The sequence below is a fragment of the Mauremys mutica genome, chromosome 7, assembly GCF_020497125.1.
Source record: "Mauremys mutica isolate MM-2020 ecotype Southern chromosome 7, ASM2049712v1, whole genome shotgun sequence".
In the NCBI taxonomy this organism is placed as follows: Eukaryota; Metazoa; Chordata; order Testudines; family Geoemydidae; genus Mauremys; species Mauremys mutica.
In genome coordinates, this window is record NC_059078.1 from 76050580 (window position 1) to 76064451 (window position 13872).

General features: G+C 42.6%; 1 protein-coding gene across 2 annotated transcripts in view; it reads left to right on the top strand.

Annotated features, from left to right (window-relative positions):
• The first annotated feature begins 11789 nt into the window (after positions 1-11789).
• Positions 11790-13872, top strand: part of MMRN2 (multimerin 2) — a 48410-nt gene continuing 46327 nt past the window's right edge. For both annotated transcript variants that reach the window (XM_045025890.1, XM_045025891.1), the window contains exon 1: positions 11790-12102. In XM_045025890.1, coding sequence (XP_044881825.1) covers positions 11792-12102 — 311 coding nt within the window. In that variant the 5' untranslated portion in view covers positions 11790-11791. The remainder of the gene's footprint in view (positions 12103-13872) is intronic.

Sequence of the window (13872 nt, forward strand, 5' to 3'; positions counted from 1 at the left end):
GTTTGGCTGCACATCATCTTACAATTATTCACTTCTGAAAACTCACACACACCCTTGTTGGGTGGCGGGTGGAATCCCATTTTCTACTCACCTTTTTGTGTTGTTGTAGACGCCGCTCAGTTCAGCTGCTTCAAAATGATGCAACATTTTTATGCAGGCATCATCACTCATATCAAATGTGTGCATAGTGAGAACTGTTGGGGAAATCAAACCTTTGATCTGACATTGGATTGTGGAAAATCTTTTAGGCTACATAGAAAGCCCCTCCAAAATTAAGGCTCAGTTCAGCAAAACCCTAAAGTGTGTGCTTAATATTAAGTGTGTGAGTAATCTCATTGAGTTGAAATGGGGCTACTCGTGTGGTTAAAGCTAGGTACATGTTTAAGTGCTTTGCTGAATCGTGTTCTAAGTGCCCCAAGTTAGCTATTGTCTTGCTGACAAATCATAATTCAAAGAAACTAGATTTGACAGCAACTGTTATACCATTTTCTAGCACAATCAAAAGTGTTGAGCAGCTGGTCTCATGGAAGCCGGGTACCAAATCATATTTATTATTCTGCTATTAGGTTACACAGGAAATAAAATGTTATAAAATACTATTCCCTGAATATTCAGTGCTGCTGGCTGTATCTGCTAAATTGAGAGGCCTAACTATGTTAAGGAAAGAATACTGTGCAATCTTAGGAGTTGTAATGGTCTATAAGTCACTCATGTGGAAGGTTTAGATATAGAATGACTGTAGAGGGACTCTACAGCTAAATCTTGACAGACACAAAATCACAGACAAACACACACATAATTCTCTCTTACAGCTAGACTGCTGCATTATTTTTTCCCCTTTCACAGGGAAGAGGTTGAAAAAAATATTGATCTGGAAAATAATACACAGGCACTTTTAATCTTTCCCTCATATTTGGTTCTTGATGAAGATACATGAAATACAATTTCCATATGCATTCATAGGATTCAAACCTTTGATAGATTGTAAATTTATGAATAATCAAACTGTTGTTCAATAAAAAAAGAGAAAAAATAACCAAGAGACTCAAAGGAAGGCTGTCCAAAACCACTGACTCCAGCTTGGAGAGGTATAGTAAGGGTGGAAATGTATATACTAATGATACAGATCTTATTGAAGCTTTGATTGATGTTGACACCAGTGCCAGAGATCAAAGTGAATATAGACTCTTTTTCAAACTTTCAAAATCTCCTTTGACTGATCATAGCCCAAAGTTATTTGCATGTGTCCAATCCCCTCAATATGCAGAGTCTGCACTTCTGGAAGTCTCTGAAACAAGGTACTCTAGTGGAAAAAATAACTTCAGCCCAGTAAAGGCCCTGGTTGTTAGGGAAGCAAAGGATGGGAGGTCAAGGAAATCATTGTACTTTATAAAGTAATATATGTCGACTGGAGGGTATGCTTATACAATTTGCAGGTGATACCAAGATGGGAGGGGTTGCTGGCACTTTGGAGGATGGGATTAGAATTCAAAATGGCCTTAACAAATTGAAGAATTGGTCTGAATTCAAAAAGATTAAATTCAATAGACAAGTGCAAAGTACTTCATTTAGAAAGAGAAAAAATCAAATGCACAACTACAAATGGGAAATAACTGGCCTGGCAGAAATACTGCAGAAAATGAGCTGGTGTTATAGTGGATCACAAACTGAGCATGAACCAACAATATGACACAATTTAAAAAAAAAGGCTAGTTTGTTCTGGAGTGTATTAACATAAAAGTGTTGTATGTAAGACATTGGAGATAATTGTCCCACTCTACCTGAGGCGTCACCGGTGCTGAATAGACTACTGCATCCAGTTCTGGGCACCACACTTTAAGAAAGATGTGGACAAACCAGAATTCAGAGGAGAGTACCAAAAATCATAAAAGGTTTAGACAACCCTGGCCGATGAAGAAGGGTTTAAAAAACTGGGCATGTTTAGTCTTGAGACAAGAACACTGAGGACAGGCCTGGTAAACCTTCAAATATGTTAAGAACTGTTATAAAGAGGATGATGATCAGTGATTCTTCATGCCCACTGAAGGTAGGATAACAAGTAATTGGCTTAATCTGCAGCAAGGGAGATTTAGGTTAGATATGATGGCAACATCATGTAATGGCAGACAGATAGAAAGTGACAATTTAAGTGCTTATATACAAATGCTAGAAGTCTGAATAATAAAATGGGTGAACAAGAGTGCCTCATATTGAATGAGGATATTGATATAACAGGCATCACAGAAACTTTGTGGAACGAGGATAATCAATGGGACACAGTAATACCAGGGTACAAAATATATCGGAAAGACAGAACAGGTTGTGCTGGTGGGGGAGTGGCGCTATATGTGAAAAAGCATAGAATCAAATGAAGTAAAAAATCTTCAATGAACCAAACTGCACCATAGAATCTCTACGGATAATAATTCCATGCTCTAATAATAAGAATAGAGCAGTAGGGATATATTACCAACCATCTGACCAGGATGGTGATAGTGACTGTGAAATGCTCAGGGAGATTAGAGAGGCTATAAAAATAAAAACACAATAATATCAGGGGATTTCAACTATCCCCATATTAACTGGGTATGTCATCTCAGGACAGGATGCAAAGATAGTTTCTTGACACCTTAAATGACTGCTTCTTTGAGCAGCTAGTCCTGAATTCCACAGAGGAGAGGCAATTCTTGATTTAGTCCTAAGTGGAGCACAGGATCTGGTCCAAGAGGTGAATATAGCTGGATCGCTTGGTAATAGTGACCATAATATAATTAAATTTAACATCCTTGTGGTGAGAAAAACACCATAGCAGCCTAACACTCGTATTTAATTTCAGAAAGGGAGACTACACAAAAATTAGGAAGTTAGTTAAACAGAAATTAAAAGGTCCAGTGCCAAAAGTGAAATCCCTGCAAGCTGCTTGGAAACTTTTTAAAAGACACCATAGTAGAGGCTCAACTTAAATGTATATTCCAAATTAAAAAACATAGTAAGAGAACCAAAAAAGTGCCACCATGGCTAAACAAAGCCAAAGAAGCAGTGAGAGACAGAAAGGCATCCTTTAAAAAGTGGAAGTTAAATCCTAGTGAGGAAAATAGAAAGGAGCATAAACTCTAGCAAGTGAAGTGTAAAAATATAATTAGGAAGGCCAAAAAAAAATTTGAAGAACAGTTAGCCAAAGACTCAAAAAGTAATAGCATTTTTTTAAAAGTACACCAGAAGCAGGAAACCTGCTAAACAACCAGTGGGGCCACTGGACGATCGAGATGCTAAAGGAGCCCTCAAGGATGATAAGGCCATTGTGGAGAAACTAAATGAATTCTTCGCATCGGTCTTCATGGCTGAGGATGTGAGGGGAGGTTCCCAAAGCTGAGCCATTCTTTTTAGGTGACAAATCTGAGGAACTGTCCCAGATTAAGGTGTCATTAGAGGTGGTTTTGGAACAAATTGATAAACTAAACAGTAATACGACACCAGGACCAGATGGTATTCACCTAAGAGTTCTGAAAGAACTCAAATGTGAAATTACAGAACAATTAACTGTGGTATGTAGCCTATCATTTAAATCAGCTTCTGTACCAAATGACAGGAAGATAATGTGATGCTAATTTTTAAAAAGGGTTCCAGAGGTGATCCAGGCAATTACAGGCTGGTAAGCCTGACTTCAGTACTGGTCAAACTGGTTGAAACTATAGTAAAGAACAAAATTGTCAGATACATAGATGAACATAATTTGTTGGGGAAGAACGGTTTTTGTAAAGGGAAATCATGCCTCACCAATCTTTGAGATGGTCAACAAGCATGTGGACAAGGGGGATCCAGCGAATACAGTGTATTTAGATTTTTCAGAAATCCTTTGACAAGGTCCCTCACCAAAGGCTCTTAAGCAAAGTAAGCTGTCATGGGATAAGAGGGAAGGTCCTTTCATGGATTGGTAAGTGGTTAAAAGATAGGAAACAAAGGGTAGAAATAAATGGTCAGTTTTCAGAATGGAGAGAGGTAAATAGTGGTGCCCCCCAGGGGTCTGTACTGGGACCAGTCCTATTCAACATATTCATAAATGATCTAGAAAAAGAGGTAAACAGTGAGGTAGCAAAATTTGCAGATGATACAAAACTACTCAAGATAGTTAAGTTCCAGGCAGACTGCGAAGAGCTACAAAAGGATCTCACAAAACTGAGTGACTAGGCAACAGAATGGCAGATGAAATTCAGTGCTGACAAATGCAAAGGTAATGCACATTGGAAAACATAATCCCAACTATACATACAAAACGATGGCATCTAAATTAGATGTTTTCACTCAAGAAAGAGATCTTGGAGTCATTGTAGATAGTTCTCTGAAAACATCCACTCAATGTGCAGCGGCAGTCAAAAAAGTGAACAGAATGTTGGGAATCATTAAGAAAGGAATAGATAAGAAGACAAAAAAATCACATTGCTTCTGTATAAATCCATGGATCACCCACATCTTGAATACTGCGTGCAGATGTGGGTAGCCCCATCTCAAAAAAGATATATTGGAATTGGAAAAGGTTCAGAAAAGGGCAACAAAAATTATTAGGGGTATGGAACAGCTTCCATATGAGGAGAGATTGATAAGACTGGGACTTCTCAGCTTGGAAAAGAGACGACTAAGAGGGGGTTATGCTGAAGTCCATAAAAGCATGACTGGTATGGAGAAAGTAAATAAGGAAGTGTTATTTACTCCTGCTCATAACACAAGAACTAGGGATCACCAAATGAAATTAATAGGCAGCAGGTTTAAAACAAAGAAAACAAAGTATTTTTTCACACAGCGCACAGTCAACCTGTGGAACTCTTTGCCAGAGGATGTTGTGTAGGCCAAGGCTATAATAGGATTCAAAAAAGAACTAGATAAGTTCATGGAGGATAGGTCCATCAGAGGCTATTAGCAGGATGGGCAGGGATGATGTCCCTAGCATCTGTTTGCCCATTCCCGGCTTCTGGCAACAGGGGATGGATCACTTGATTATTAGCTCTTCTCTTCATTCCCTCCGGAGCACCTGGGATTGGCCACAGCCCGCGCAGCTGTCCTGCCCAGCCCCCAAGCTCCTGGCCGGCCCCGGCTCCTCTCCTGCAGTCTCCCCTCCCCTGCAGCCTCAGCTCACCGTGCTGGCAGCACACATTCCAAAAGGGGCTGGGGAGGGGGTCCCGGGAGGGAATGTTCAGGGGATGAGGGGGTTGAAGAGGGGGTGGAGTCCCAGGGGGCTTTTAGGGGACAGGGAGCGGGGGGGGGGGTTGGATAGGGGGCAGTCAGAATGCAGGAAGTGGAAGGGGGCAGCTGGGGGAGGGAAGCCAGGCTATTTAGGGAGACACAGCCTTCCCTCCATACCGTTTCGCAACCCTGATGTGGCCCTCGGACCAAAAAGTTTGCCCACCCCTGGGCTAGATGGACCTTTGGTCTGACCCAGTATGGCCGTTCTTATGGTCTTTTGGGGTGGGGGAGGGGAAATTTAACTATAAGGATCATTAAGCACTGGAATATGTGGAATCTCATCATTGGAGATTTTTAAGAACAGGTTAGACAAACCTGTCAGGGATAGTCTAGGTATTCTTGGTCCTGGCTTAGCACAGGGGCCTGGACTATATGACCTCTCAAGGTTCCTTCCAGCCTTACATTTCTATGATTCTGTATTTCATAGAGAAAAGACAGAAAGAATAGGTTTCAAGATTTAGTACTTGCACTCTATACCTGGCAAAAGCACAGAGCTGGAAACCCTGCAGCAATCTTAAGTAGAGAAACCTACTCAAAGTAGGCAGTAAACGTGAAGCTTGTCATTGAAAGCCCTTACTAAGGGCTAAAGTGAGGACTGAGGGCTGATCTACACTACTCAGTTAGGTTGACATAAGGCAGGGATGGGCAAACTTTTTGGCCTGAGGGCCACATTGGGGTTCTGAAACTGTATGGAGGGCCGGCTAGGGAAACTGTATGGAGGGCTGGGTAGCCTGGCCCCCACCCCCTATCTGCCCCCCTTCCACTTCCTGCCCTCTGACTCCCCCACCCCGCAGAACCCCTGACCCATCCAACCCCCTGCTGCTCCTTGTCTCCTGGGATCCCTGCCTCTAACCACCCCCTGGGACTCCACCCCCATCCAACCGCCTCTGCTCCCTGTCCCATATCCACACCCCTGACCCCTATCCACACCCCCACTCCCTGACAGGCCTCAATGGCACCCTGATTGGGCATCTCGCGTCAGGACATTTGCAAAGTGGCAACTTGGCCTCTGTCTGCACATTTATGGGACACTACACCCTGACTCAAGCAGCTGCTGCAGATGCATCAGTAGGAACAGCATTAAAAAGCATCACTGTTGCCAACTTCCTCACACTCTTCTCCAGACTTAACACTGCTTGAGAGTCACCCACATGTGGAATACACATGGAGACCAGCACTTAAAGAAGAAATGGCCATTACTTACTGTAACTGGAAGCTCTTTAAGATCCCTATCTATATTCCACTACCTGCCCACCTTCCCCTCAGCTTTGGACCCTATTGCATTGCGGTAAGATGAGGAACTGGAGAGGCATTGACCCATTCTGCTCCTTGTACTGAAGCATTCGGGAAGACACTGTGCATTTATTGGTCAATGGACACCGCTTGGAAGAATTTCCAGACTCAGGCACATGGCATGCACACATCTCAAAGAGCCTCCAGTTACAGTAAATAACCTTCTTTGCTGTCTGGCTCTTATAGAACATCAGGGTTGGAAGGGACCTCAGGATATCATCTAATTCAACCCCCTGCTCAAAGCAAGACCAATCCCCAGACAGATTTTTACCCCAGTTCCCTAAATGGCCCCCTCAAGAATTGAACTCACAACCCTGGGTTTAGTTGGCCAATCCTCAAATCACTCAGTTATCCCTTCCCCCTAATGCATTGAGTGACAGAGACCCAACAATGGGATGAGATTTTAGTGTGAAATCTCTTTTGTCACAATGTGTCTAAATAGTTCAATGGCGTGTGACATTTTTGGAGGATGGGCATGGAAAGAGAATCACATGCATTTGTGGCTGACAAATGCCATTTGGCCAGGCAGCTTTTTGTAAACAGAATATAGGTTTTGTCATACTGGATCACACACCATTGATCTGCATAAGATTGCTAGATGAGATCCTGTCTCTGATGCAGCCAATTCTAGATGCCTTAGAAAAAAAGTGGGAAAGAACTGCATAATGGTCACATCTACATGGGAAAGAATCCTATTTGACCTTTTAGCAATCAGTTTAAAATTTGATGTTCTTTTTGCACAGCTAATTAATAAATCAGTTCTTCCTTCCCATGCAATGAGTAATATATGGTCCAGCTACTATGCAGTATATAGGGCATACATGCAAGTAGTGAATTGTTGTTAGTGCAACATTCATTGATCTTCATACTACCTTTCCTCCAAAATTTGTAAGAGAAATTCAGCAATAAAACCAAAGTGAGACTGCAGCTTCAAGAATTTGCAGTATCATGGTTTCCCGTGCTGCAAGACTTGCTGAAAGAATACGTCCCCATTCTGAGCAACAAAGAAGTTGCACTCCTCAGTTGTTCTCTGTAGGTGCCCACCTGCGCAGGTTAACAGTTTACTCATTTCTAGAGGTCATTGCATCGAGAGTGTGCACACATGTGTGCGTGATGATAAGACAGAAAGAGAACAAGGCCGTGTTTTCCAGGCATGGAAATCCATAACTAATGAATATTTATTCTGTTAATGCCCCATCCCTCCCGATGAGCTATGTGCAGACATCTAAAGCCAGAACATGGGTTTCTGCAACAACAAATGCTCTTTAAAACCATTCCTGGTTTCTGAGTTTTTTAAAAGGCTATCCCTTTTTTTTTAATGTTTAAACCATTCATGTTTATAACCACAATTTATCGAGCAGAATATACTGAATTTGAATCTTAAATGGATCAATTAAATCCGTTTTCTTGTTTCCTTGCACAAGGCAAAGAATGGGAAACTGTAGTATGAAAAATTAATTTAAGAACTTTTCTACACAGGGAAAAGCCCAGAATAGTTACCAAGCCCAGAATAGTGCCCCATGTGGATGCTTTATTCTGGAATAAATGTCACTTTATTGTGGAATAATAAGTGCACTTCATAAGCACACTCATTATTCTGTAATAAAGTGACTTTTTACCTAGAGAACTGAGGGAGGTAATATGGAACAGCTTATTCCACAATAGCTACTTTGATCAATTTTCCCATGTAGACAAGCTCTTAGACAGAGGTCCTGTTTGCCTCGGTTGGTGGTGAGACACACACCTCATACTGGCCTGTAGTAATGGTTTCCCAGACTGAGGAGTAAAAAAGTGGCCAAAGTGAGATGTTTCATCATAGATCTTACCCAGTTCCAAGGGGATTCACCCAATGCCGAAGAACTAGACAAGTACTTCTGATATGATTATGGAACATTATGTCCTCACTACAGGTGCAAGGTAGTCTGGGAGGGAGGAAGATCTTGAATAAACACAAATAGATGTAGTAATTACCAAGCATGGTAAGAGCAATTATGAAAGCTATGTGCAGAATGAATGGTTGTATAGTTAAGTCTGGTGTAGCTGTATGCGATAGTTGCTCCTAACCTGAAATTCTGTACTGATTGAAGCATTTTAGGTGGTAAGAGCACAGTAAATGTTGCTAATGATCAGGACCAAACAGGGAAGAGCAAACATTGATCACCAACTGAAAGTCAATTCCTGAAATGGAGATGCCATTGCAGTGAAACCTTGGTGGAGAGGCTCATATGAGAGGTGCCAGGAACCTCTGAAAAATAGTCCTGCAGCTCACCAAAAGATTCCATATTGCTCTAGTTATCAAGTTGCTTGCTGATGTGCTTCAGAACATTGCCCTGAAATACATTTGTGGAGTAAAACCTATTTCCAAATAATTTTGCAAAGTGCATTTTAAATCAGATTTTTATCACATACCCTTTCTCTCTCTCTCCCCATCAGTGATACACACATTCTATAAAATGTGGTTAAAGCTAACACTTCAGGTAGGATGACAGTTCAGTCTGGCTCAGTTGAGTAGTGACCAAGAGCCATTCAATGGATGTTAGGTGGCCTTTGTGAAATTAGTTGATATCAGTCCAGCTCTAGGTGGACAAGTGTCCTTATCATAAAGCCCATCTTCACAATGGCGGCCCTTGGTGGCAGACTGATCAGCAAACCCAAGGAATGAATAGATATGGAGATTGAACTACTCTTCAGCCCCTATACCTGGTTCCACTGGGCTGCTTCTGAAACATCAGGTCAGTGTAAGCAAAGTTTGCAAATACGATGTTCCAAAATGGGGGCTCTTATCTGCTCCCCTGGAGTAGGGAGAGAATAAAATTGACAGCCAGTTAACCAATGGGTTAGTTGCTGGAAATAGAGAGTAGCAGGTGAGTATGTTACCTAGATGCCCAAAATCAGGACAGTCAGTACTAAGATGGGGTTAATATTAAGTTTTGTTTAGTAAGGGGGCATCTTTTCATAATTTATACAGACCCTTTCTACTTTGCAGCTGTTCTTGCTGTACTAGGCCCATAGACAGACAATTGCTAAAATATTGATCATCCTGGAGACTGCACTTTTCAGTCGTATTAAAAAAAATGTGTTTCATTATTAATGTGCAAATGGCTGTGTAATCTGTATATTTTGTCTGCTTCATTTCTAAGCAGCATATTTTAAAAGCCGCATAAAATAAATTCTAATACCCAAAAGAGAGGTGAGGACTAGACACTCCAAAAACAGTCATAGGACACAGAAATACTGCCCTATACTCTATGTGTGATATGTCTAATCTGACTGAGGATAAGGGCTGAATAGACGATACAAGATTGAATGGAAAGATATGTGATGGAAGATAAGCTTAATGGGGTTTGGAAGTAGGTATTGATTGGAACAGTCATTATTATCTGTAGCCCAAAAGTCCTCCTTTAGAACCCATGTTACTATAGTAGCTTTGTTTTTAAGACTCTTCATGTTTGTTTCAGTTTTTTGTCTGTGAAGGAATTCAGCTGATACACAAACATAATGAATAGGTCAAAGGTATACAAAGTAACTTGAACACTGACAGTTACTTGTAATACAAGTATGTTTGTATCTGGATCATATCTCATGAAATAATCGCACATTGAGAGTAATGTGTATCGTAATGGGATGCACTCAAACATGAAATACAACAGAAAGACAGGATGGAAACAGAAGGAAGATGCTCATTACTTTTAGAGTTGCAGATCCAGAACCGTATCTTGTTGTTTCATGTCTCTGGAGAGGTGACTATAGTGGGCATACATTCTCTCCCTGGAGAGAGATTTTCCTCAAGTCTGTTTTGCACCACTTACCTTTTGGTTGCTCAGTTGCTGTTGGCTGGACATAGTGCTCAAGTCTACTAACTGACATTAGGCAGAAACTGGTATTTCCTTCTTCATCTGGTTACTGTTGTCAAGTAGAAAGGAAGTCAAAAAGAGAGAGAGGCCCAAATTCAGCCCCAAGTGGGTGCAACTTCACTAATTTCAATCGTGAACCCTTCCAGTGCTATCAGAAAGGCTAAGGGTAGAGTTAGGACTCTACTCTCCCTACCTTTAAGCTGCTTTGGAATAGTTAGAGCACATTTACATTTCACACTCTGAAGGACATGCAGCATTCTTGCATGTGTATCCTCCATTCACACTGCGTATTAATTCAGTGCCTGATCTAACAATTGTGCATCCAAATATGCACCAGAGCACCAATCTCTTTTAATTTATGAAGCATCTTTCCTATAAACTCTATCCTCAAATACATTAGAGAGTTACATACGGCAAGACAGTGAGGCAAGAGAGGCACCGTATAGACTAATAACAGAAACCACACAGCGATGGCCATTAAAATCAGCATTTGCCAACAGTTATGATACAGTGATATTCAAGATGTCACAGATGTTTCCTTTTCTAAGTAGGGTGAAATGTGGCAGGATCTCAGTTACTACTGTGTGTTAGCTGTTGGCAAATACTGGTAACTTTATTACATAGCAACATATCATATAGGGTCCACACTCAAAGGAAGTGGAAAGAGAAGGTACCCAGACTGGGATTTTCAGAAGTGTTCAACATTGGCATAACTCTGGTGTAAAATGCCTGTTGTTAAACTAACACTGAATATTGTTGAAAATCCCATCCAAACTATGGAAAGAAATCTCTACAAATCCCCTAATATCTATTTACCCAAGCTCTCCTCTCACTGCGCTCAGAGTACTACCCAACCCAGGAGTGGGCACAGTAATAGCTTGTAATATGTACTATAACTATGCTAAAAAGTATAACCAGTGCCTTCCAGCCTTTAAATCATAGCAGTAACGTGTGAGCAGATGCTATAGCAGGTTGGTTTGTGACATATTCTTGGGCTTGGGAACACCACAGTGGAAATCTGCTACATCGCTCAATATTTTCTTTTCTTTCTTTTCCTTTCCTTTAAAGCTAACATCCTTTTCCTGTGCCCCAGGGAGAAGGCAGCTGATAAAGACTAAATTCCTGTTCACCAACAAGTTTAGAAGGCAGCCAAAATCAGACGTTCCTTGAATAAACTATGATGACCCTTCCCCCACTTCTTTTCTCCCCTCTCTGTCTTTTGAGCTCCCCACAGGAACCCAGCCTCACATTGTTTGATGGCCTCTGACATTTCCACAGTCACTGGGAGGGTTGAAAGCTTTTTCCGCTCTTTGTTACAAGACTTTTTTTTCCTTTTCCAAGTTTTAACTTAAAAAATATTATGAGGGCATTCCAGAAGTAATTCAGTCTGAGCTTCAGGGAAGAGAATGAGAGGCAGGTGTGGCTGGTTAGGAAAAGCCATAATGATAGTGAAGCTTTTGCTCCTCTGTGTCTCAGTAGGACTGGTGGAGCTGGTCACACATTCAAGAAATCATGGATACGAAGATGGCTCTTTCCACAACTCAAAGACATCAATTTATGGGACATCTACATATCCTCAATTGTTCCCTGTGTCACAGGAGGATTGGGAGATGGAGAAGCTCAAGGAGGAGACCCCGGACCATCTTTCAAGCACCATAACTTCACATCAAGGAGAAAGAGAGGATTCAGATGCTGGAACCCCACAGTCCAGAAATGGGTAAGAAAGATATTTACTCTTGCATATAATGGCACTGGGCTCCTGCTTGGGAGAGAGAGTCTCCTATAAAGAATGGATCAGATTCTCAGTTTATATCATGTCTGAATGGCGGGGGGGGGGGGGGGGGAGGGTTAGATTTTACAGCTGCCAAATGAAAAGCAAAATAAATACTCTGTAGAGGATGAAACTATGGAAGACTTAGGCTCTGTTCCTCATCCCAAAATAGGAAGGCTGAGTGTGCTTACCATGTGCATACACAGCACTTAGCACAATGCTGTCCCGATATTGGTTTGGGCCTTAAGCTGCTACTGTAATACAGACAAGTAATAGTTTTGAAGTAAAGGTGGTTGAATTAAATAAACTCATTAATTTATCCATTTTTCCTCTTCCCAATCCAATCCTGATTTATGCACATGCATTTATTTGTTGCATGGAAGTACTGACTGAATAGAGTGTACAGACAGATTTCAGCCTAGAGTGTGGGTGAAAAGTGTTCATTTTGACTATGCACTATTCATTGTTTGTGGTGTGTGGCTGGTCACCTAAATCACATAGTATTATTTCTGCTCCCTCATTGGGTAACACATTTTAAGAAGAGGACAGGAAATAGTAATGAATGAATAGAGAATAATGAACAAATGTCTAATTCTAGTCACGCAGAATATATCCTTGTTCACATGTGGATACAGGTATTGATACAAACAGCCATTTTCCAGGCACTGGTGTGAACAAAAATATGCCCACGTAAATGTTTGCAGATAGGCCCCCATTTAGTAAGGTACATAAGCACATGCCTCAACTTTAAGAATGTACGTAAATACCTTGCTGAATCAGGGCCATACTGAATAATAAGGGGTGTGAATGTGATGAAACCAAGCAGTGTTTCAGAATTTGAATGAATGGTTCTGCAGCATATGATCAAGTGTCCTCTAAAGCAGAAGTGGGCAAACTATGGTGGCCTGCGGGACCCTCCTGCCTGGCCCCTGAGCTCCTGGCCCAGGAGGCTAGCCCCCGGCCCCGCTGTTCCCCTTCCCCTGCAGTCTCAGCACGCCGTGCTGCTGGTGCAATGCTCTGGGCAGCCGGGCAGCACAGCTGCAGAGCCCAGCCTGACCCAGTGCTCTGTGCTGTGCTGTGGCATGGCTGGCTCCAGCCGGGAGGCAAAGCTGTAGCGCCGCCAGCCACCGGTGCTCCAGGCAGCACGGTAAGGAGCAGGGAGCGGGGGTGGGGTTGGATAGAGGGCAGGGGAGTTCAGGGTGTGGATAGGGGTCAGGGCGGTCAGAGGGCAAGGATCAGGGGGGTTGAATGGGGGCAGGGGTTCCAGGGGTTAGTCAGGAAGGAAGTGGGGTTGGATGGGGAGGCGGGGGGCAGTCAGGGGCAGGGGTTCCGGGGGCAGTCGAGGACAGGGAGCAGGGAGGCTAGGATAGAGGGTAGGGGAGTTCAGGGTGGTGGTCAGGGGGCAGGGGTGTGGATAAGGGTCGGGAAGGTCAGAGGGCAGGGGTGTTGAATGAGTGTAGGGGTCCCGGGGGTTAGTCAGGAGGTGGGGGGTGGATGAGGTGGCAGGGGGCAGTCAGGGGACAGGGAGTGGAGTGTGTGTGGATGGGGCAGGGGTCCTGGGGAGGCATAGCCTCCCCTAACTGGCCCTCCATACAATTTCCGAAACCTGATGCGGCCCTCAGGGCAAAAAAAAAAAAAGGTTTGCCCGCTCCTTCTCTAAAGGGATCCCATCCCAAGTTATCAATGAGTGGCCATAATTTATGGCCTTGAGAATGG